The sequence below is a fragment of the Orbicella faveolata genome, unplaced genomic scaffold, assembly GCF_042242905.1.
Source record: "Orbicella faveolata isolate gen_17 unplaced genomic scaffold, um_ofav_v1 contig_25, whole genome shotgun sequence".
NCBI lineage: Eukaryota > Metazoa > Cnidaria > Anthozoa > Scleractinia > Merulinidae > Orbicella > Orbicella faveolata.
In genome coordinates, this window is record NW_028301553.1 from 11,575,641 (window position 1) to 11,599,826 (window position 24,186).

Sequence of the window (24,186 nt, forward strand, 5' to 3'; positions counted from 1 at the left end):
GCAACCTGCAACTGACTAGCATCCCATCCAAGAGAATAAAAATACTCCTAGTCACTCGTCATTTACCAACTGGTGTTCAGGGAAGATAGCTGGTGATTGCCAATGCTCTAGCCTGCGAACAGGCTCCCGGTAAACCCGAACGAAGCGAGGGGGTTCCCCTGTCCCCACCCCGATCGCTTCGCTCTCCGAATTCTTCTGTTTCGCGCTCGCCGAAATTTTTTCCGTCCTCGCCGGGAGCCTGTTCGCAGGCTACCAATGCTCTTTCATCAGAAGTGCCCAGGGTTTTTAGTCCCCTGGCCTAGCTCTCTAGTCCCATGCATGAACCTCATTATTGCAAAGGTGCTAAAAAGACATCCCCTCAAGTTTTGGTCATGTTTGAATGTGGTACAAAAAAATGGCTGAATTTTTGCTGTGGCTATGGCGTTCAATGTTTTAGAGAATGTCATTCTCACATGTCTTTTTCTGTGGGTCTGTGTTTCATTTTTGAGAAGTGATATATGCTAAAAAAAAGTTTGAATTTGAATAAATGTTCATTTCCCATCCTGTGAAACCTACAGCAGCTTTTTGGCCGGTTCATTTTGTCTCATGATGTATTGGCTTAGCAGCATGAAACAACAGGCAAAAAACTCTACCTCCTTACACAAGCTACATAAACATACCATGATAGAATACCATTCCACAAAAAAAATGCAAGACCAACAGCAATATTTTAATGCTCGAAATGTTGAGAAACCAAAACCAAAGATACATTTTACATCATAGTTGGTAGCATGTGGTTGCATCCCAAGGTCAATTATTTTCAAACTTTGCCAGTCTATAACTTGTCTGGCAAATGTCCATGTGTTGCGTCATATGCTATGTTATGTTAGACTATCATCACAAACTAGATACTTTCTATAAAGTAACGATCAATAAATAACTTAATCTACTTGAGATAACTAACAGATATAAGGAAACTGGCAAGTTATACTGAGAGGATATGTTTAGTTTGGCATCTTTCATTTAGTACTACATGTACAATATCCTTGATAGAAAGGAAACCTTTGAAGAATAATAAATAAATATTTACATCAATATATTATGTACAAAATTATGCTGAATAGGTTATGACAAAAGCAAGCAGTTTGAGGTTATCATGAACAGGAAATCGTCAAAAATTAGAGCAAGCTTTTTTGTTTTAGCCATATTTGGTTTCTACCCACTGTTTTCTTAGTGTTGTTTGTCAGCATTCTGATCTATGAGTGACTGGTAAGGATATAACAGAAATGCTGTCTTTGAATCTACTCATAATACCTGCTTAGCATTGTTAGTATTGCTTTTGATTTTAACTCTTTCAATTGCTTTCTTTCACAATGCACTTTAAAATGCTAAACATGATGAATAATGCACCAGAGTTGCAAATGATAAGCATTTTAACAATTTCATTGGCATGACATGTAGGTGTTGTGAGACTCCCTAGAGGGTTGGCCTGTCACAATTTGAAGACATTCATGTTTGAAATTCAAGTAAATGCCTGATTTAGATTTACAGGGTTTACATAATGGTATCCCTTCTAATTTAAAGGTCAATCAATCTGACAGATACTTCAAACACTTTGCCTGGAAAGGTTGATGAAGCTGGGACTTTGGGTATCCTTCATATCGTAGACATCCAACCAGAATGCAGTGCGAGAAAAACTAGAATAATATTATTATGACTCTACTCGAGGTTTGAAAAAAGTGCTGTTCTGTCGTTTAGCACTTGTGAGTAGATTTTCTTACCAGGCAAGTTACTTTTCATTCTCACTTGCCCGATGGGTAAGGGCCCTGGCAGGTCTTCTGCCAACTAAGAGAAAAAAAATAGACTTAGACTTGCCCAGGGCAAGAAAAATTAGAGAGCTGATTGTCCGAAGGGCAAGCTGGAATTGGGTTTTTTTAGCCTTGTAAATTATTCCTGCCCAGGTATAGACACAAGATCATGCACAGTAACTCCTCAGCAGGGTCAGAATCAAAATTAATTTAACAATAATCACAACATATGCATTTTGTATTCAATGCTGAGTGAAGAGCTCTTGTATACAGTTTGGAGAGGGTCTGCAGCTGTCTTGGAACAATTTGTTGCTTGGCTTGGCAGAGTTACTCAAAGTAATCCAAGAAGTCGAACCACAACAGCAATGCCACTAAACAGCATCCTCCTTCCCCTGAAAATCAAAATATTCTTCCAAAGAACAAACTCCAACTTGTACTGTTATTTGTTATTAGAGTTTGACTGTAAAAACTTGCCTGGGAAAGGACTTTTCAAAAGTGTACAGGCTGGATTGAAAAAGACTTGAAACTGTAAAACTGATGTTTGTGATTACAGAAGGCTGAACTCTGAACAGACAACTAAGGTCTCACTTCCAATATCCTGGACCAAAATAAGATGTGCTTTGATGAACACAATTGAGCAATTAAAATGTGGCTTACTGAGAATGTATAATCATTCTTTGACAGAAATGAAGCAGGTAGCCTTCCATTAAAATAGACTTTCACTTTGATTTCATAGCCTTCCTCTCATTCATTGGTTAAATCACAAAATACATTGACTATTTCCATGGTGGATATACACCAACATGTAAAATCAATTAATAAACAGAGGGAACAGTTGATCCATCATTCCATCGATGTTAACACACCCTTTTCGTCAACAAACTTCAGCTTACATTTGCCATCTGGTGACACTTTGTCATTGTTGTTACTAAAAGGATTGCTGCAATTGACACAGGGACAAAGTTCACATGAACCTCCATCACTGAAGCATGGACAACGCGTGCTGATGCATCTGGGGCTTTGAAGCTTGGACGATGTCCCACAAGAACACCTCTTCAACTTACTTTTCTTTTTATGCTTTCCTGGCGGAGTTACAACAACTACTTCTTTTGGCTGAAGGTCTGGTTTAACGTGAATTTCAGGCTCGACATTATCAAAAATCTGAATCTCTTCAGTGTCATTTCCATCTTTTGTAACTTCATGAGAGCAAACTCCAGTATTGTTTTTGATTTCAGAACTAAAAGACAGGCTAGTTGCACTTGTACTTATCTTTACAGGGGTCTTCTTCTTTTTGCCATAGTTATAATAACTTCCCTTGAATGGCTTTTTCTTTTTTTTCTTCTCCTTTTGACTTTGGGTACCTGTTGGTGAAGCCAAGAGTTTTGCAACTTTTTTGGGAGGCAGGAGTTTCATTTCCGGCGGAAGTATTGTTGCTGGGACACGTGACTCCGCCGCCATGTTCAAATCACCGCCAGAGGAATTTTTGGAATTTAATTCCGAGTTGTTTACCGGTACCTGCCCTTGTCGGTTACTTGGAAAGTCTGCAAGTGAGATCGGGCTTGTAACGGCCTCTTGAATGATCGCCAAAGTCTTGTTGTACTCGCCGTTTTGTGTCGACAGCCTCTGAACGCTGGCCGCTTTTTGGGCGATGCATTCGCAAAGCTTTTGATAACAAGCCAGCACAATTCGAGCTTGTTTATCCTCCGTAAGCTTTTCCAAGTTTGTGCACCATCGACATCCGGGTATTAAGGCCCGCTTCCTTCGAAGGCACCCTTTGCACACGTGGTGTTCACAGCTGTGAGATCCGTACGGGTCGATCAACAAACCACGGCAAACTCGACAAGAAAGGGCTTGGCGAAGCTTTGGAAGCAATTGGAACAGTTGATCCCAAACAGCTTGATTGTCGGTTTCAAGCGACAACATGCATTTGCACGCTTCGACATAGAGCGTTGTGGCGTTCATTCCGAAGTTTTTAACGCGTCTTTTTGCTGTTGGAACTATTAAAACGTAGTAAATCGTATTAAAATTGCTAATTTGTAAATTCGCAGTGCGACCGTGTTTGGTGTTGTTTTCTATGAGCCCTCGTTCTTTTGATCAGTGATAACTGCTTCATTTGAGCATGCGTGGAAATGTGTTTTAGTGCACGTGCAACCCTGGAAACTATTTTTCCGTGGGATGGGAGGCTTGCTATATCTTACGGTTTGTAATTTCTTTCCTTATTTTTTCAGAAAATTGTCAAACAACTTCTCTTTACTGAAAAAGTTCCACCAGAGATTAGGAAATAATTTTGAAAGGAGAGTTCTTTCTTCAAGGGAAAAAATATGGAATCTTTTTCAATTTAAGTTATACTTACCCTACCCCTGGCTCGTCAAACACTAGAACGGATTCTTAGGAAAATGGCGATGTCCACCGTCTGCAGGACAGGAGGACTACACAAGTGGATCTTCCCCTTTTCTGATAGATTTATTGCCAAGACTCGTGGTTCAAATGGAGTACCTTTCACGAAAAATGTTCTGATAATAAGAGCATGTTCTGGGAGCGTTTTGCAGAGAATCCAGAAGAAACAAGAGGAAGCTATTGTTGGCGGCGGACAGAAAAGAATCGACACCCAGCACCACAAAGTAAGCTGACCTTCCAGCATTTCTGTTTTTATAGTTTTTTTAACGAACAGTTGTGAGGTTCAAGCTAAAAATCTGAAAAATAATGACGTCTTAAATTTATTTTGGTTACTGAAGAGCTTCCTTCAACAGACCCTGTAAATTAATCGTCCTCTTGGTTTAAATAAAACCTGAGCTTGTAGCCTCCCCTCCTAACTGGAAACGTAGCATTTTGTCAAATTCTTTTAGAGAACACCTTTTAACGTGGTAAAATGACGGATGTCATTTTTTGTTTTTCCAAGAAGCTATCATGGCCTCTCTTAGGAGGGGTGCAAAAAATAAATGTACCCACCCCACCTATAGTGACCACCTCCACCCTGTCAGCAGAGATACCAGCATAAAAAATTGAAATTCAGGAGATAGCTAATTTTGCCTTCTTAACCCTAGAAAAAATTAAAATTAGAGCTTTGCCAATTCAACCACAAAAATGCATCACACACTCTAGGCATTCATGGCATGCAAGTCTTCAGGGATGTAGCACTGTAAATCAACTGAAATCAGTGGAATGCACCTAGCATTTTAGAAAATAAAAAGTAACTACACATGAAAGTTCTATTAGCCCTCTGTCCTTCCACACCCTGCTTCACTGCTTCCCTAAAGGTTGTTAATAAAATAATACTTTCTCTTGTACACCACCCCTCTGCAACTAAATTTCGTTTATATGTATCTATGGGTGAACTCCCCTTTCTAGTAATCCCCATTTCCCCTTTTTGGCTGTTGAAAAGTTAGAATCTGTATTTGGAGTTATCAGAGAATAGTTCTTTATCAACAGTGTTTACTAAGTCATTTAAACATGTTTGTTTGTTTTTACAGGGTAAATTGACTGCAAGGGAAAGAATCAAGCTATTGTGTGACCCAGAATCATTTGTTGAATATGATATGTTTATGGAACACAACTGCACTGAGTTTGGAATGGAAAATCAAAAGGTGTCATTTTTAATCTATTTTTTTAATTTTTAATTTAACAATAATAACATACAACTTTCAAGTCATATAGTTATATTTCTTGACAAGATTTCAGGTTTCTAAGGAAAGTAATTTTCACTGGTTGAAAATTGTGCATTTGCATTTGCCACATGTGTTCAACTACTCCTATGCAGTTTAACTTGGTCACAGGGTTTCATTGAGGGCTGTGCACCGGGCAAGTTGACTGCTTGTGAGGACGATTTTACCCCCTGGATTGACCATCAAGAGGAAAGTTTTCCTTGTAATGAAGTTCAGATCAAAATAGTTTGCCCACGTGACTGAAAACCAGTTGCCTTCCTGCTGAACAGATTAATGGTATCCCTTGGCTGAACTATTCACAAACTTAGTACCCCACCCATGCGGCCTCACCTACTACATCCCTTGCTACATGAACTTTAGACCACTTGAACCTGAACACTGGCATAATTGGTATTGTTGTCTTAGTTCACTGGTGACAGTGTGGTGACTGGTCAGGGGACGATCAATGGAAGAGTCTGTTTCCTTTTCAGCCAGGTGAGTTTATTAACAGTGGACATTGTACCCAAGCATGTAACATGCAAAATTGTCAGGTGGCTTAATGACCTGATCATGACAAGAATGATAAAAGAAGCAAGCATTTGTGCTACAATCGTGGACAAAAGTCCTTGGGACACTTATTTAATTTGACGAATTGTATTGTGTTTTACTGCTGAAGTTTGAAAAAAGTGCTGCTTTTCTTTTAAATATGCATCACTGTTCCCCCTCCCCACCCCATACAGTGTTGAAGGTCAGAAGAAATTGCAGGTAGTAGTTTTCAACATTGAATTGGGGGTGGGGGGCTAGGTTAGGAAGGCAAAGTTGTATTTTTATCTGGCGTGTGCGCAAAAGAGCCAAAAGTGCAAATTTGTCCCACGACTTTTGTCCTTGATTGTAGGTACATACATTAGTAAGTAGTTCTAAAACATAATATAAATTAAATTGTCTAGCTGTTTATACAAATGCTGACAGACAGGTAGACATATATCTCATATACCTCTCCTCTCATTTTCAAACTAAGGTGTACATTCAGCATCTGGTAGCATGCTATAAACTATCAGGAAATTTTTGTTGTTGTTGTTCTTCATTTCTTGTCTCTGTCACTACACTTGTATTACATATAAGAAGTTCACATTAGTTTACAAAGTACTTAATGTGAGCAATTTTCACACCTGTATAATTGTGTATGCTTCCTACGCTTTTGCGAAAATAAAGCCTGAAAAAAATTAAGGCTTGACTCAATAGCTCAGTTGCATTGGTAGGATACTGCTCTGGAGAGGTCATGTGTATTTGGATATTGTTGAAGACTGTTTCGTTTTTAGGTTTTAAGCTGCATTACATAATTGCAAAGATCTTTCATGTCTGTAGATTTGTATCCCACATTAAATTATATTTAATACATGGTATATGATGAACACATATTGGCTTGTTTGGATCTCAGGATTTCACAGTTTTTGGAGGTAGCTTGTCCAGTGCTCATGCAAGAAAAATCTGCAAGGTAGGATTGCCTTGATTACAAGCATTCAGAAAAATTTGTGACATTGTTGCCACATCCTTCATGACTAGTGTTGCTTCTAAATAGCTTTAAAACAATCAATATTAATTATCTTTCTTTGGAGTGTCCACATCTTTAAATGTGTTTTTACCAATTGACTTTCAAGTAAGAACCACCAAGTTTTTAGTACATAATTTGCATTGTACACTGTGAGACTAAAATGTCTTGCCCAAGAATGGAATGCTTCCCCCCCAGTACATCTCTATCTGGATATTAGGTTACAGTGCACATTCCTCTCACAGCTAAGGAGTAACATCTCATGTCCACTCTAATCACAGGTAATGGACAAGGCTATGCTAGTTGGTGCTCCTGTTATTGGTTTGAATGACTCTGGTGGTGCTCGTATCCAGGAAGGAGTAGAGTCACTTGCAGGCTATGCTGATATTTTCCAGCGTAATGTCATGGCATCAGGAGTTATTCCTCAGATCTCGCTGATTATGGGACCATGTGCTGGAGGCGCTGTCTACTCTCCTGCTATTACCGACTTCACCTTTATGGTCAAGGTGTGCATAATGATAATAAACCAAGAAACAGCTGAACCTCCCAAAAACAATCACACAAATATTCAAAAATTTAGGGTGGCTCTCTTCGTCATGTAATTTTTTAGAACTCTGCCAAAATTTGTGTCTTATCGTGCTAATCAAAATTCAAGAATAAAAAAATGGGGTCACTAAGTTTGTTTTTGAATTACTAGTAGTTAAAGCTCCAATTAGGCAGCTTTTAGCAGGTCATTTTGTTGCTATGGTGACCTATTGTGTCAATAAAATGATAGCAACATGTTCACCAGTGAATGGGTAGTTTTTTGATACCAAGATTGTAGCATCAAAATCTTGGAAAGTGCTAGAAAGTGTTGCCAGCCACCTTAATAACTAGTGTGCATTACTAAGTTGTGATGTGAATGGGAAGTTTGGAGAACACCCACAAAGGTATGAATTGCTCTGCTGCCCGCTGCATCATGAGTAACTCTTAGTATACTCTTCTTCCTTGCAATATTCCCATGTGCATCATAACTCCCCGATACACACTGAGACATGAATTAGTCACATTTAAAGTAATATGATTTCTATATATTTTGCTTTTTAGGACACATCATATTTGTTTATTACTGGACCTGATGTTGTGAAGGTAAATATTGTATTTTTTTTGTCGTAAATTGCAAAAAAATAACAACTTTAGATCTTTTTCCCAATTTCCAATCTATATTGACTCTTCTGTCAGTAAATAAAAAAAACTCTTTGCAGGCTTACCGCTGGTTCACTGTAAACCAGGCCAGTGTAAAAATCACTCATCCAAAGTAAGAGCATGCAGGTTTGGGTTTTAAACTTTTGGGCTTTTGGTTGAGTGAGACACATATAAGGCCTTACGCATCCCATGGCGTGACAAGGACTGATGATGACGACAATGATGTTGATGATGATGATGATGATGATGATGATGATGATGATGATAATGAGATACTACATGTATTCAAACTTGAAGATAACGTTCTTTAACAAGGTCTTTTCTCATTAACCCTTTCTGAATGTTGCATTGGAGAGCCAGCTCGAAATTGGTCTGTTTATGCCAAACCACTGGACACTTTCTTTGGTTACATGGCTTTGTGGAAGAACACATTAATTAAATTAATTTTATGACTCATTCTTTTATGATTTAGACTGTCACTCAAGAAGATGTTACTCAAGAAGACCTTGGAGGAGCTAAAACTCACACTTCTGTCTCAGGTAAGAATCAGAGGCTCAGTCATGTATTTGCATGAAATATATAATAATAAAAGCTTTATTTAAAACTGAAAGACCGATCAGCGAAGTCCAGGAGGAAGATGCTGGTATTAACCAATGATCAGTATGTGGTAGGGCTTTTAGAAATAACAGACTCCCGACTTAGGCCCAGTTCAGACGTCGTGCTTTTTACTTAGCAGACTACATGTGATTAATTTAGTTTAACCATGTTCAGCTGGGCAGAGAACATGCTTGCTAATTTGACAAGTTTGTTCATGACACTTGGTGCCACAGGGTAAAGGTAAAGTCTGCATATGAGCCAAGTGACCCATCAGGCCAGTGCTTATCTCCGGTTTCTGTTGCATGAAGCAACCAGGAGTATTTCTACTCCCCTTGGATGGGATGCTTGTCCATCGCAAGGTTACCCCCAGCATTAAATTCACCAGTACCTATTTATACACCTGGGTGGAGAGAAGCACTGTGAGAGTAAAGTGTCTTGACCAAGAACACACCACAGTGTCCCCAGCCAGGGCTTGAACCCAGACCGCTCAATCCAGAGACGAGCACACTAACCATGAGAACGCAACTTGGCTTTCACTTTGTGGTTAGAATTGCAAATAGTTGAAATCTTTGTCATAGACTAAATTTAGTCATAATATTTATACAGGAGTCGCTGTTGGAGCCTTTGAAAATGATGTTGAGGCTTTGGCCACGTAAGTATTTATTGGACAAATTATTTGATATTATTTGACTGCAATACCTTTCCTTTTTGCCATGAAATGTCAAGTAGTACATGACTTTGTATGTAGTGAAATTTCCAGCCACTGCAAGATTGCTAGCGTCTGTAGTCTACAGAGCTGTAATCTTCTTACTTATTCATTGAAAGTGATGGCTTTCTTATCAACTTTTAGGATTTCACAGTAATTTTTCAGATGTTATATTCTTTTAGGATGAGAGAATTCTTTGACTTCCTCCCCCTGAGTAACAAGAACCCATCTCCAATCCGAGAATCTGATGATCCATGGTGAGCATGAATTTGGCATGTTGCTTTGAAATTAGATGATCGTGAGGAGTTAAAATAACAACTGCAAGTGCAACCAATTATGTAATTGAAAACAAAGTTACCATGTATTAGTCCCAAGGGGGCTCCTCAGGGGGCTACTCCTCAGGGGGTGATGACAGTGAGTTCCTTACACACTGGATCAAGTCAAACAGCACATTTTAAATTTAAGTTTTAAATTACTGTTTTTTGTTTTAAGTGATGACTAATTTCTACCATGTTTAAATGAAGAACATTATGCTACTATATACTAACAAATACCTGCATGTAGTACACAGTTCTTTCAACACGAGGGAGAAAAAGCATTATTTATTGCAATGCAATTTTATGCTAATTTAGACATGTGACATTCCAGACTTGTATATTCATCAGATGGAGTTTCCACTCCAACTGGATAGTGACTGTTGTGGTGTACTTGATAAATGTTATATTTGTTTTGTTTTCTTTAGTGATAGAACAATTCCCAACTTGGATACTCTAGTTCCCTTTGACTCAACCAAGGCTTACGACATATTGGATGTAATATATCCAGTAAGTAATAAAGACTGCATGGCAGCTCAGCATAGTAAATCTTCTTACTGGCTGCAATGCCTTTCCTTTGACTTTCAAGTTCTGAGAATTTTGTTGATAGGGTGAACTTAGAATGTTCATCACGTGCAGTTCAATGCGATCAAGTAAGGCTGTGTGTTGTGAAGTGTATATGAAATAATTCATATTTGAACTGCGGTTGTAGATGAAAGTGAAGAATGATCATCGCAGTAAATTTTCCAATTTAAGCAATTGGACAGAAGAAGCCTGAAAAAAATCAGGGCTTCAACGGGATTCGAACCTGTGACCTCTGCGATACTGGTGCGATGCTCTACCAACTGAGCTATGAAGCCACACATTGGGAACGAGGTCAATTGATTGACCTCGCTCCCAATGTGTGGCCTCATAGCTCAGTTGGTAGAGCATCGCACCAGTATCGCAGAGGTCACAGGTTCGAATCCCATTGAAGCCCTGATTTTTTTCAGGCTTCTTCTTTCCAATTGCTTAAATTGGAAAATTTACTGCGATGATCATTCTTCACTTTTAAGGCTGTGTATTTGTTTACAAAATAATGTAACAATTATTCTCTGTAGAAGATGATATATTTGCATTTATTTAACTGCACTGTAAAACACTGCAATAGAGTTTAAAATTAACACATTGAGTTATGTTATTTTGCTATAAAACAGTGCAGTTAGGTTGAAAATGAATCAAAAACCATTTCTGTTAAAAACATGTTGGGATGTTAAATTGACGTTTCATGAACATTATAAGTCGAAATGATTAGAAATAGCACAAATAGAAATATAAAAAGAGAATTCCTAAAGAAACAAACACAATATGAAAACAAACTTGATAACAATCAAAAAAATAATTCTTAATAATAATTATGTGCGGATAAATAGTTAAAAAAAAAAGCCGGGCAAAGCAATTTAGTTGTGACGAATTAAAGATCATTATTCTTCACAAAGAAATACATTAAACAACTTTACTGAATATTGTTCTTGTCAGATTGTAGATGACGGTGAGTTCTTTGAGATCTCTCCAGACTATGCCAGGAATATTGTGGTGGGGTTTGGACGTATGAACGGGCGCACTATTGGAATTGTTGGCAATCAGCCTACAGAAGCAGCAGGTAAGAATAATTTATTTACCAGTTTCTGGCATTAAAGGTTAGTTGGAGAGCAATGTAAAAATTTAAGGTGAGAAGTGTGGCATGGGAAAGTTCCTCCCCCTAAGCCCCTCCTCAATTTTCTTTCTCCTTGTTTCAGTGCTGCTTCCCAACCAACCAAATGTGTGGAGCATAGAATAATAATATTAAATTTAAATGGTATTGCATTAAGTAATACTCAAAACCAGTGATGTCGGCTTCTTTTTCACTGCTACTCCTTTTCAACACTCGTAAGTGCAGGCAAAACAGGTCAAGATTTCCTACTTAAAATGAGGTTATGAATTAGTTTTCATTTTATTTCACAAATTGATACTTGATCCAAAACTAATGATATCTACTAACAGTACCTGTGGCTTGTATTTTCCACTTCACTACAGTATATATTTCATGCCCTCTTTCTCACTTTCATTTGTGCTTTCAATGATATCAGGAAAAAGACACTATGAAGTTATTTTCAGGTGTGGCAAATGATCTTCCAATGTTAAATGTATGTTTATAGTCATGGTCAATGCACTTGCAGCCACACCTAGCTAGTTCACTGGAAAGATGCAACTATCTAGTAAATAAATATATAATGGGTTTAAAAATCCCAACTGGTGGGAGGAAGACTAGTTATTTCCAAGCACGACTGAGGAGCTGAAGTAGGTTTTTTTAATAGAAAACACTCCAGCTTAGTGATCAGAGTGGGACTTGAAACCAGACCTCCGGATCTCACATCTGGCGCCCAGATCACTCGGCCACACTACTAAATCATTTGCTTTTGCACTGCAGGCTGCTTGGACATCAATGCTTCTGTCAAAGGAGCTCGGTTTGTGCGTTTCTGTGATGCATTTAATGTTCCTATCATAACCTTCGTAGATGTGCCAGGATTTCTTCCAGGTACGTGTAGGTGACCCTCAGTCACCCCCGTGTGACTACATTTTCTTAGTTCTACATAAAATAGACACCTCATAATTCTTTGTAACTAGAGAGCTTAAGCATTGACGAAGGCAGCCCCGAGGACAACGCCTAGTAAAAAATGAATTTATATTTTACCTTCGAGTGTCGCAATTGTCTAGATCTGTTTAGTGCGCCTATTGGTCACAGAACTTCCTCACGTTTTATGTAACGCCAGCGTTCAATTCCAAATGAAAATACGGAAAATTAGCCGCCGTCGTTCCCGTTCCCCAAAATACGTAGAACGTGGTCATTCCACGTTGTTGTTGGGCAGAGGATGGCAGAGAAATGTTCAAAGATTTATAACACATGTGCACAGCCATTGTTCTACTCATTAAAACTTTTGTTTGGTGACGTTCTTGTTGCCGTTGCCCTCGTGGTTTGATTAAGATCTCTATTAATAATCAGTGAGAACATCTAGAGGCCAGTTGCCTTAACAAAGGAAATACCTTCTTCTTCCATTCAGCCTCTCAGTTATTGAAAAGGATGCTTTAAAATTGCAGAGTAATGATAATATCTAATCCTTTTGTAGGAACACATCAGGAGTATGGTGGTATAATCCGTCATGGTGCAAAGCTTCTGTATGCTTATGCTGAGGCGATTGTGCCAAAGATTACTGTCATCACCAGAAAGGTAAGCTTCACAGTGAAGGTGGGAAGGAACTGTCACTGTTACAACGTTCGTCAAATTAATTAATTAATTAAGGAAGGAAGGAAGGAAGAGCATGTACGTAGCTACACATATAAAGGGAAGGTTTACATACACAGAGTGGCAGTTCAGTTTTTATGTGCGATACCTGTGGTATTCCACACTATTGTCATCGGCTGGTGTCTGTTAATGCAAATGAGTTTATATCCCACATATGTACCCTTTGGGTACCTATTTTTTTTATGAACGTGTACAACAACTCGCATTTAGAAGGCTATGTATGCAGCACTTAGCCAACTGGTAAGCCCCTCCAGCCGTTGGTATTCTTACCACTTTATGATTTACGTATTGACAGTTTTCCAATTATAGGAGCAGTGTTGTACATTTATATCTGCCTAAATTCACAAAGTCGTTATTTATTATTATCTTTGCACAAAGATACTCGCTGAAATTTGCTGGATTTCATTTGTTTGTCCCGTCAGAAGTCATTATCATTTAGAACATGCAAACCGTCATGGCAGCCATTGTGAATAAGGCCAATTAAATACTGTTAGACATCTCGTTATGTTAACACACTTGAATCTGAACAAACAGTGAAATTTTAGGCGAGCCTTTTGTAAATGTCCAAGGTTTTTATATCAGTGTTTTTGTTTTAGGCTTATGGTGGTGCATATGATGTGATGAGCTCAAAACATCTTCGTGGTGACTTCAACTACGCTTGGCCCACTGCAGAGGTAGCAGTCATGGGGGCTAAGGTTTGTAGCCAGTACATTATTAGAAGGTTTGAGGCTTAACTGATGTTAGGAATGTTAATGTAGACTAACTAGAGGGTCTGCATAGGGGTACTGAATTCTCAGTTATTAGTTAACTCTCAGTGAAAACTACATCAGCCTTTATAATCCATCAAATATTTTCGCTCGCGCGCAATTGGTTTAAACGCGTCACGTGACCGAATATTCCCCAGCTAAAACTGGCGAATATCCGAATATCCATTCTGTTCCTCAAAGCTCACACTGAGTTTTGCTCGAGCTACGCTCTCGGAAAACTGTTCGCTTTTCGGAACAGATAATGTCCGCGGACAAATATCTGAGCATATTTTCGCACCAAATGGAGGCTATTCGCTCCAAATGGAGGCTAAATTTTGCAGATCTCGGATCTCAGCCATCAGTAAAATAGATGCGTCATTTTACAGCTGGAAGTTAAAATTTTGACCAATCCTCCGCTATCTGTGATGTTTGGTTACAGGTAGTAGCATTTATATAATAAGCCAAGTTATTCTCCTATTTTGATTGGTTCTCGCACGATTGACGTCATCATTTCAAAATTTTTCCCTCTGCGTTTAAAATGGTGGAAAGTTTTGAGAATTTAGATACTGTTTTACGTGACTGGGGAAAGATAAGGTACAAAAAAAGTCTTGTCGAGGCATTGAACAGGTACGAGAGTCTGGAAAAGAAAGAAAAAGCCTTTTGTTCCCTAGGAAATGACTCAAAAAATTCTCGAGCAGTCACAGATCACAGAAGACGTCAAAATATGGTAGGAACATCAGTAATACACTCCGCTATCGCCGCGTGTGCCACTTTTTTGTTCTTACCACATTTTGACGTCATCTGTGATCTATTAGTGAACAGACGCACGACAACGTGGAATCTATTTGTTAATTATAATTGCTAAAACTGGGTGTAACAATTCGGGGGCTTTTCATGTAACGCAGGCGAACCAAGACATTCCTGCACATTTATAATTCTTTTTTGCGTATTTCTTACATAGAAGAGGGTTTAGGCAGCGGTTAGGAGGGGCAAGTAATGAAGGCAAGGGAGGGCTCTAAGTCTGATGATGGAGCAATCAACAATGTCAATATACAGACTGGAGTGATTCTGACCGACTTCACGGATAATAAATGTCATTTGTGGAAACAACGTTTATCTCTGTGTACCTTGTTTTCTAAGGGTGCTGTTTCAATCATATTTAGAGGAAAACCAGATATTGGTGAGTAACCGGTGGAACTCAGTTATTGGCAACCTAGAAATTTCTGTGAATGTCAGAGTTAAATGAGTAACGTGCCGCAAACAAGGCACATGTGGTTCTAACCGATGACGGGGACAAACACTAGTAAAAAAAAAAAAAACTTCGACATACTGAACTATATTAAACCTTTGGAAGCAGTGCAGGTCAGCTGTACAGAGTTGAATTTATACCCTTAATCATGTTAACTGTGATCTTTGTCAAACGTTTTGCGTGAAATCAACTTGTTGAAGCGCGTTTGAGACCTTTTGACGGCCTGCAAAGCGTACTTAAGTGCTTTAGAACGTAAGTCAAAGTATACACAATAGCTTAATTTTGTGCTTACAATTTTCGTGCTAATGCTTTGGTGAAAGAAATGTCATTTTGATGTGGCATAACAAAGGTAAAGGGTTATTACTTGAAGCTGTTTCACGTGTTAAGTGAAATCTCTCCACCATGTTACTTTTATTAGAAAAATACGAAGCTGAGTATGTGGACAGGTTTGCCAATCCATTCCCAGCAGCAACCAGAGGTAAACTATCTTCATGTCAGTCTCAACCTTGTCTTAATCTTGTTTTTTCTTGATGTCAGAATGGTCGTGACTAAATTAGTACGGCCGATTACGTGCGACAATGTGACCGTAATATAATAATATCCCACGGTTTAGAACAATACTATACGGGAAACACTCGTTACGCCTCCTTGGACCCCTCTTATGGAGCAAACTAAACCCATCGGATAGAGAGAGTCCAACACTGAACAGTTTTAAACATAACATTAAGAAAAAGGAGCTTTTAGAAGACTGCAGAAATTGTGATTTATATGTTTTTGACTTTAGTAGAAGCTGGGTTAAATTTTTAGGCTTACTTATATTACGAACACACGTGTAATAAATTAGTTTTGGTATACTTTAAGATTTTTACCTTTTAGATCATGTTACCTGCATTTGTGTAAATACCCTATTTTTTATTTATTTATTTATTTTTTTTTTTAATGTGTCCACTTACTATTCTGTTAGTATCCTCAATTAGCATACACGTGTAATAATTAGCTAGAATTTTTACCTTTTAGATTTTTCTACTAGTGCATGTGTAAATGTCCTGATTTTAATGTATCCACTTAAGATTTTATTGTATTCACGTTGGATTATTATTACTACTATTATTTTTTTTAAAATCTTTTTTTATTTTTTTACATGTCTTGTTTTGTACAATAATTGTGTGCTAAGAGATACTTTTTACAATAATTGTGCGCTTGGACAAAAAAGCCGTCAAACAAATGGCATCTATATAATAATCAAATCAATGCATGCGCTCTGATTGGTCAATCAGCTATGGTTTATTGTGCCAGTAAACTCATGGAAATTTCGCGTGTCTTCGGAATTATTATATAAAGGCAATAGACCACAAGTTTCTATGGTTTATAGGCTGATAAAGCACTTGGGATGTTGGAAGAACACTCGAGGAATTCATGTTCTTCCAACATCCCGCGTGGTTTATCAGCCTATAAACCATAGAAACTTGTGGTCTATTGCTTAACTATAGAGTGGTTGTAAAAACAAATAAATTTTGCTTGATTTTGTTAGGATTTGTTGACGATATCATCAAGCCTCACATGACAAGGAAAAGAATCTGCAGAGATTTAGAAGTACTGGCCACTAAGAAACTTGAAAATCCGTGGAAGAAACACGGAAATATCCCCCTGTAATCAACTGTCACGGCTAACTTCTAGCATCTCAAAATTGGGGATCAAGATTGTTGAATACATTTTAGAAAAAGCGTCTGGCATTTTTAACGTAATAAGGACATAAAAAGACAAAACCTCTACCCTCTAGCCTCTAGCATCTAGCATCTGCTAACCTCTAGCATCTCAAAATTGGGGATCAAGATTGTTGAATACAGTTTAGAAAAAGCGTGTGGCATTTTTAACGTAACAAGAACATAAAAAGACGAAACCTCAGGCCTCAATCTTGTATATTGCGAGAGATGCGCTTATTTCTGGATTAGCTATTGAAGAGTTGTATCCTCTGCCGGCAGTATTTTAATTTAGGCTCTAAACATTGAGGTTTAAAAAGTCAATAGTTAGATTTGCCACGAGTGTTTTGATGGTATGTTAATAATACGAGTAATTTCTCTAGACTGATTATTGTGGTGAAAAATATAATTCCAGCCACAAACCACTGACTTCGTCCCGGAGGAACATTCCGGCTTCGTTCCTCCTCTAGTCCTTTTCAGTTCCAAAAATGTAACGATAAATGTGTAATACTTACCTTGATACTAAAAGAATGGACCACATTTTTAACGTATATTGATTGTATCAATGTATGTAGAGTGAAAAACCATAAATCAAACTGTGAAAACTGGCATTGTCCTTTGCATCTCACCGTATGGACTGGAGTAAGGAAGGGCCTATCTGAAGACTTAAGATAGCAAGCGCCATCCCCACCTGCACACCCTCTTGAAATCGCCTCACTTCCATGCGCTTACGTCATGTGTAAACCAGTATAACCAATTTATAATTGCAACACGAAGTCAAGTAGGAGTTGTCAAGTCGAAGGTTCTAAACGAGAAAAAGTCGATAGTCGAGTCTAGTCGAGGCGGAGAGTCGAGAAAACGTGTGAATTCGAGTTTCCGAGCTTAAAGTTGATTTTAAGGAAAAACGAGTCTAACGATTATTTGCACACCCTAACGTGAGCCGCCACTCCCCACTTCAGAGAGAGTATCAGGTGAAGACGTTTGACGTACTTGGCATTCGGCAGAGCCACAGATACCAGCACCAACACTGTGCAGGAATATTACCCAACAAGGCGTGCTCCACAGTACCTACAGGATTATGCGTCCCTCTTAATATTTATTGTTTCAGTTCTGGGGAAATTCAGGCATTACACAGGAATCAGCTGAGGTTTATTTCGTGGGACAGTCATTTGATTTTTTTGAAGGACTTGAATCCAAAGGAGAGGGAGGTGGAAGATGTAAGGTGTGCGTGATGTACATTGGTACACATGGCCTAAACGTTCTAAAAGTCCTTTTCAATAAGATTTCCCTGGATTGTTTGTTTGTTCCGCCCGCGATTTACGTCGCTAGCGCTCGCAAATTCGGCGTTCGAGGATGGCGCTCTCGCTTCGCTCGAGGGAGATGATTAAGCGATGGATTATGCGAAGGTCGACTTGTGGTAGGTCCACCCATGGACGTCTAAGTTGTGTGCGGTTCTTTGGGTTTTTTCATTGTACCGCTCTTGTAATGAATATACTTGAGTGCCCTACATGCAGCTGCCTCGTATAACGGCGGTGGTGCAATAGGTTGGAATTTGGTGGGATTAGCTGGAAATATATGTCCAGTGTATGGCCTGGGTGGTCTTGGGATCGAGACGGGTAACCTCCCTGCAGACGCTTTTTTCATGTGAAAGGAAATGGTGGGTGTCTGCACGCAGGCTATAAAAAAATGGTCGAGAGTAAAAAGAAATTACCCTCTTTAGCATTACACTGTAGGAAGCTTGTGCTCGTTGCTTGGCTGGGGGCTGTAACCTACAGCTGCCTCATAAGATGGCGGAGGTACACTTGGTAGCGGTCCGACAGGCGGATAAACGGGAAATGCAGGTCCGCTATATGGACTGTGCGGTGAATACGGTGCACGGCTTTCTTGAGCTGGATAATTCATCACTGCAACATCTGATGGGATAGGTGCATTTGGCTGAGATACCACTGGATAAGGAGGAAACGAGGGTCCTACAACATCTGAATTGTGAGCTGGGTACATAGTGCTAACGTCTTGGGTTGGATGGCCTTGTCCGAGGTATGGATTAACAGGTGGATATGCTGTTTCACCGCTTTGGATGGTGGGATTGCCTCCTCCTGGATTATTCATTGCAGATATTGGGTAACCTGGGCAGCTGTTGTCAGGACCACTGGAATTCACGTCTGAGAATGCATTGTCATTCGGTACTGCAATGGGATCCATCAAGTCTACCTCGATCGGTGGTGTTGTGCTCTTGTACATCTTTTTCTTCAGGACATAGTGGGTCTTAGCTGTCTTGGCTCTGAATAGCCAGCGGTAAGGCCAAGTCATCTGCAACAAGGTGGCAATCCAGAAGAACCGCGGCCGAATCCAAAATGGCTTCACCCTTAAATCCACGTACGCAGAAATCCGCTTCATTAGTCCAGGAATTTCTTTACTCGAGGAGTAATCAGTGAACTCATCACGATGGCGATTTCTCGCCAACATTGCTGCCACTTGTCGCACATAGCCATCTGCAGTTTCTTGGTCGCCAAAGACGATGCTTGAGTCGATCTTGACTAAGGTTAGAGCTACAGTACTTAGAGGTGGCATATCGTTTCCGGAAACATCAACCCACGAACCGAAAGAGAATCCGTCACGGTCTACATACGTCACTACTTTCTGTTTCTTGGTCTCCGTGCGGGACTGCTGGTTTCCGTTAGCGTCCGTGTAGTGAACAACTCGCGTTTGTGTTTCGTAATGGTAGCATTCTACAACCATATTGATCCTCGGTGGAACCTCGTGCATTCTTTGCATGTACCCCCAAGCCGTCTCGTCTTCCATGATGTTGCTGAGGTAATCGAGTTCGTGAGAGACGCAGCTCTCTAACAGAACGATCACAGGAGAAAGACAAAGCATCACAATAGCGAAGATTCTCAATATCTCAAAGACTGAACCGTAGTTAGTGCAATGGGTCACGTCACAACCAACATAGTAGATAAGCCAAAGATAGAATGAGAAAAACGCGTCCATGGAAATGATCCTGCATAAACTTGCATTAAGGTGCTTAAGTTCCTCCTCCTTACTTTCCTTTTTGTATTCTTTTAGTGCTTGTCGGTATTCTTTGATGCCTTGGTTGAGTTCTTCCTGACTTCCCGCTGTGGAAACTCTTTGAAAACGCCTTTCCAATTCTTCACCAGCTTTCTCCATGCTACTGTCGTCGTCTTCTTTCTTCTCCTCTTCCCTGCACGATTGCCTGCACAAAGCACAACACCACAAGACGAATGGCAAAAGGATCTGCACGAGGACAGCCACGGTGATCACGGCTGGGACTACACTAGGGTTGTCATCATAGTTGATGGCCGGTTTAGCCTTGGGCGTGCCTCGAGTAGTTGGGTCTTTGGCTGAGCAGAAAGATCCTTGTCCGCTCCAGTACGAGCTATAACTGCTAGGTACACACAGATAATACCTCGTGGAGGGATGCGATCCACTGCAGAATGCCATGCCAAGATCACCGGGTCGTTTTCCCAGGTAGACAAAATTGAGCTCCGTGCTGACTTTGGGCTGTGGTGTTGGGCACTGTTTGTTCACGGAGCATTGCAAAATGCAATTTGCTTTGCTGCCCCTACACAGGACTCTAATGTCGGGCATGTCAATCCAAAACCATCCATTGTAATATATCGACCAAGTTTTTCTGATGTATTCAGGTCTTAGAGCAAAATCCTTCACCCTCAGGTAAGCCTGGTCTTCGGAATTTCTTGGTCTGTTCGAACCAGTAACCACCCAATAGCCGTCCACGTACTGTAAATACCATTTCTGGTTGCTGTGAAAATAGACAGGACGAAGATTGAGATACGTGCCCTCTAGGCGAAAGAAATAGTCTTTTGCGGGATCGTTCAAAATGATTCCTCCTTTATCCTTTAAGTTCTTGCTCAAGGAAACTCTCTCCGAGTTACATTCTCTGAAATCTTTATCCACACAGACAGCTTTGATTCTGGAAGAAGACAAGGTCGACAGGTGGTATGTGGTCTGATCACGGGTATTGTAGAATTCCCAGTGGCTCACGATTCCACCAAATACATCATTCATGTCGATTGAAATCCCTGAACTCAACCAAGACGAGGGATCCCTATGAAGAAGAGCAGCAACGCCAAAATAGTCTTTCAGATTAACTCCAAAAACCAAATAATGTTTACCTTTATTATCGACGGTGTGATAAAATAGCAAGCTGCCGTTCTCCCTGCGAAAGACTGGGAAATTGTTGTGGTAATTGTCCTCCTCAATGTAAACGCCTTCGATGATTTTGTAGGGCATGGTGTTTTCGTCGATATTTTGAAAGAAAATTCTCGGGCATAACATCCTTGAACTTGTGAATGCAAGTAATGTGCTTAGCGTGAAACATAGGGAGAGATTTGACGCCATGTTTACGCTTTCGTGAAAGCTTCAATTCAAGTTATGAAAAATGGAATATTTCGGAGTGCTCATATATTCATATTTGATTCTTCAAATTTGAATTAAAAATTTAAATGGTTTCTCATCTGGTTACAGCTGCCAACAGCTAATAATGTGGCATAATGATTGAAATAAGGATCATGCATGGCTCTCGTAAAATCTTCATCTTTTAAGTTTATGAAAAATGGAATATTTCGCAGTGTTGATATAATCGTATTTGATTCTTCAAATTTGAATTACAAATTCAAATGGTTTCTCATCTGAAAACAGCTGCTCACAGTGAATAAGGATGGCATAATGTTTAAAATTATGACTGTAAAAACAATGACTAACTCATATCTTGCTCAGAGATAGGAAGCGTTGTCATATAAACTTGAAGTCAACCTTCCGGACCTAATGACCTGAGATTCAGATTCACTGGGAATACTGGGATAATTTCTGAGTGCTTAATTTCGCTTTAGTGTTTCTTTGGGTAAAATATATTAAATCGGGATTGCGTGGTTAGTTTTTCTTTTATACGAAAATGCAGTAGTTGCATGGTGCGTACAGTTGTCCATTTGATTCTCATCCTTTCTGAAAATTGAAAATTCAAATTGGTGTGGAGGTTTTCTTGAAAATGATCTCGGTCGTGCCTCAAATATTGATTTCGTAGTTTTGAGTTCTTAGATTCAATGAGATTTAATTGACAACAACCGTCCGAAAATTACATCAATCTTTTGTTCTGGTTTGGAAGTTATGTCTTGAAAATGAATTTGGTCGTTGCTCAAATATTGATTTCGTATTATTTTTTGATTAACAAATAAAGAAGCCCCGACTGTGCTCTGTTCTGTTGTAAAGCACGCAGGAAGCGGTAGAGCACGAAAGAAGTGTAGCGGAAAACACGAGACGTAGTCGAGTGTTTTTCCCTACTTCTTGAGTGTTCTACCGCTTCCTAAGTGCTTTACAACAGAACAGAGCACAGTCGAGGCTTCTTTATTTGTTTTATGATAAAGAATCAGATAATTTCCCCACGCATTCGGCTGAATTTTCAAACCAAACTTTATTTTCCAAACGAGCAAAAGTGGCGTCAGCCGTGCACTGTTCTCTGATAAAGCACGCTAAAATAAGCCAATCACAATCCTTGTTAGAATTGTTCAAATAATTTGATTGGCTAACGAAGCGACAGCTGTCAATCACAAACTGGACTTCAGCTAAGCTTTCAGTTTCGAGAAGTTTGAGCGGCTTTCGAGAGAAGAACGATGCCTTCAAAGTTCGCTTTTAAGTTAATTTTTAAATACGGATCTCAAGGCAGGTAAGGTTTATAGTCAAGAGGAATCCGGCCGTATTGTGGCCCATGAAAACGAGCACTTTCCAGTGGAAATTACGAAACGCGGAGCTCAAAGCTTGTGGATGAAAATGCGAAATGCCGGGTTGAATTTGAAAGGAGCTACAGTTATTTATGGCTTGTAGCCGCATGCAGCAAGATTGTCCGAACTAGCGTAAAAGTTAGAAAGACTTAACGGCTCCCACTGGTTCTACTTCGAGCACAGAAGAGAATATCAGAGCAAGTTTTGCACTGACCACTCGTCGGTTTACTTCGCTGAGATGACCGGAGAACGAGCGTTACTACATTGCATGTAAGGCCCGGTTCATACGTCGCATTTCTGCCGTGTCGAATTCAGTTCAACGAATTAAATTCGACAGAAATTCGACGTATGAATCGGCTGCCGCATTTCTACTGCACGTTCGACTGGTCTTGTCGCATTATCCGACAGAAATGCGACACCGATTCAGACGTCGAATTTCTGCTGTGTCGAATCTAATGCATACATTATGTTAATGTATTGAGCATGCGTAAATGTTTTCCCGTCAAAGAAAAAGAAGAAACTTGGCCATTCTCGACCCAGTGCAACCTGAACATATTGCAACACATACTGCTCCGTTGTCAGCCTTCTCCTCGTTCCATTGGCGGTCAATTTTTTGCCAAATTAAAGTCCTTCGTCGCTCAGTATTTTCGTCAGCCATATTGCATACTTTACGTTTAAAACATTTTCCGCTGGCCGACATACCCGACAGTATAAATTCTGAATTAAGTGCGATACAAGTGCGACGTATGAATCCACAGTCGCTTTTCTGCCGCACTTAATTGAATTGAATTCGACACGGCAGAAATGCGACGTATGAACTGGGCATAAGTGTTGTTTGAGCAAATGAGCATTTTTAATTGTAAATTTACAAAAATAAAGCTTCTCATCATAAACAGAGACGGTTCAATTGTTTTCTGTCGTTGTTTTACTTCTTAGTATAATTTCTGCCTTTGTAACAAAATTAATGTCTTTATCGAAGCACTGTTTAGGTTGAGAATTTGTGTATTTCGCTACAGCTGGACATGTTTTGTCGGCGGGAATCTAGCAAAACTTGTTATTTTAGTACAGTTTTAACACTACTGTTGCTAACAATGGTCTCTGTGAGCCATATTTACTGCAGAAAAATAGCTCGCTTCCAGTGCGTTTGTCTGAGTCACAGGGGATGTTTAATTTGGGTCAAATTTGTCAAAATTCCGAAGCAAAACTTTGGAAGCCAACTTACCGTCATCAACCCGTGCTCTGTTCTCTGATAAAGCACGCTGTTTCAGCCAATCAGAGCGCGCGTTATATGGAAACTTTATTATAAATTCTTATATTCACTGAGATTTAATTGCCAGCATTAACAACTGTCTGAAAATTATAACCAATCTATTGTTCTGGTTTGGAAGTTATCTCTTGAAAATGAATTTGGTCGTTGCTCAAATATTGATGTCGTATTATTTTTTGAATCCTTATATTCAATGAGATTTAATTGCCAACATTAACAACTGTCTGAAAATTAAAATCAATCTTGAGTGTTTTGGTTTGAAAGTTGTGTCTTGAAAATGAATTCGGTCGTACCTCAAATGTTGATTTCGTATTTCTGAATTCTCATATTTAACTGACACTTTACAACAACTGTCTATTTCTTTTTC

General features: G+C 39.4%; 3 protein-coding genes across 3 annotated transcripts; 1 reads left to right on the forward strand and 2 right to left on the reverse strand.

The window, feature by feature from the left end:
- Positions 1-688: 688 nt before the first annotated feature.
- LOC110041070 (uncharacterized) lies at positions 689-3,862 on the reverse strand. Its single transcript, XM_020746338.2, has one exon. It carries the CDS (start codon positions 3,747-3,749, stop codon positions 2,631-2,633), a length of 1,119 nt encoding a protein of 372 aa, XP_020601997.1. The 5' UTR covers positions 3,750-3,862; the 3' UTR covers positions 689-2,630.
- Positions 3,863-3,968: 106 nt separating this feature from the next.
- Positions 3,969-17,407, forward strand: LOC110041069 (propionyl-CoA carboxylase beta chain, mitochondrial-like). Its single transcript, XM_020746337.2, has 17 exons — positions 3,969-4,408; positions 5,258-5,371; positions 5,855-5,923; positions 6,867-6,923; positions 7,259-7,483; positions 8,064-8,105; positions 8,635-8,701; positions 9,366-9,411; positions 9,648-9,722; positions 10,208-10,289; positions 11,298-11,421; positions 12,229-12,336; positions 12,926-13,026; positions 13,698-13,796; positions 14,988-15,027; positions 15,515-15,574; positions 16,628-17,407. Exons 1-17 carry the CDS (start codon positions 4,184-4,186, stop codon positions 16,747-16,749), a joined length of 1,656 nt encoding a protein of 551 aa, XP_020601996.2. The 5' UTR covers positions 3,969-4,183; the 3' UTR covers positions 16,750-17,407.
- A 557-nt stretch (positions 17,408-17,964) lies between these two features.
- On the reverse strand, positions 17,965-21,470 carry LOC110041068 (uncharacterized). The gene has a single exon (XM_020746336.2). The coding sequence runs from the start codon at positions 21,174-21,176 to the stop codon at positions 18,519-18,521; it is 2,658 nt and encodes an 885-aa protein (XP_020601995.1). The 5' UTR covers positions 21,177-21,470; the 3' UTR covers positions 17,965-18,518.
- Positions 21,471-24,186: the final 2,716 nt, after the last annotated feature.

Excerpts from the sequence above, each read along its gene's own strand:
- LOC110041070 (XM_020746338.2), bottom strand. The coding sequence starts at position 3,749 with ATGAACGCCACAACGCTCTATGTCGAAGCGTGCAAATGCATGTTGTCG.
- LOC110041069 (XM_020746337.2), top strand. The coding sequence starts at position 4,184 with ATGGCGATGTCCACCGTCTGCAGGACAGGAGGACTACACAAGTGGATC. Across the intron at positions 7,484-8,063 it reads ACTTCACCTTTATGGTCAAG|GACACATCATATTTGTTTAT; the intron begins GTGTGCATAATG and ends TTTGCTTTTTAG. Across the intron at positions 15,575-16,627 it reads ATTCCCAGCAGCAACCAGAG|GATTTGTTGACGATATCATC; the intron begins GTAAACTATCTT and ends TGATTTTGTTAG.
- LOC110041068 (XM_020746336.2), bottom strand. The coding sequence starts at position 21,176 with ATGGCGTCAAATCTCTCCCTATGTTTCACGCTAAGCACATTACTTGCA.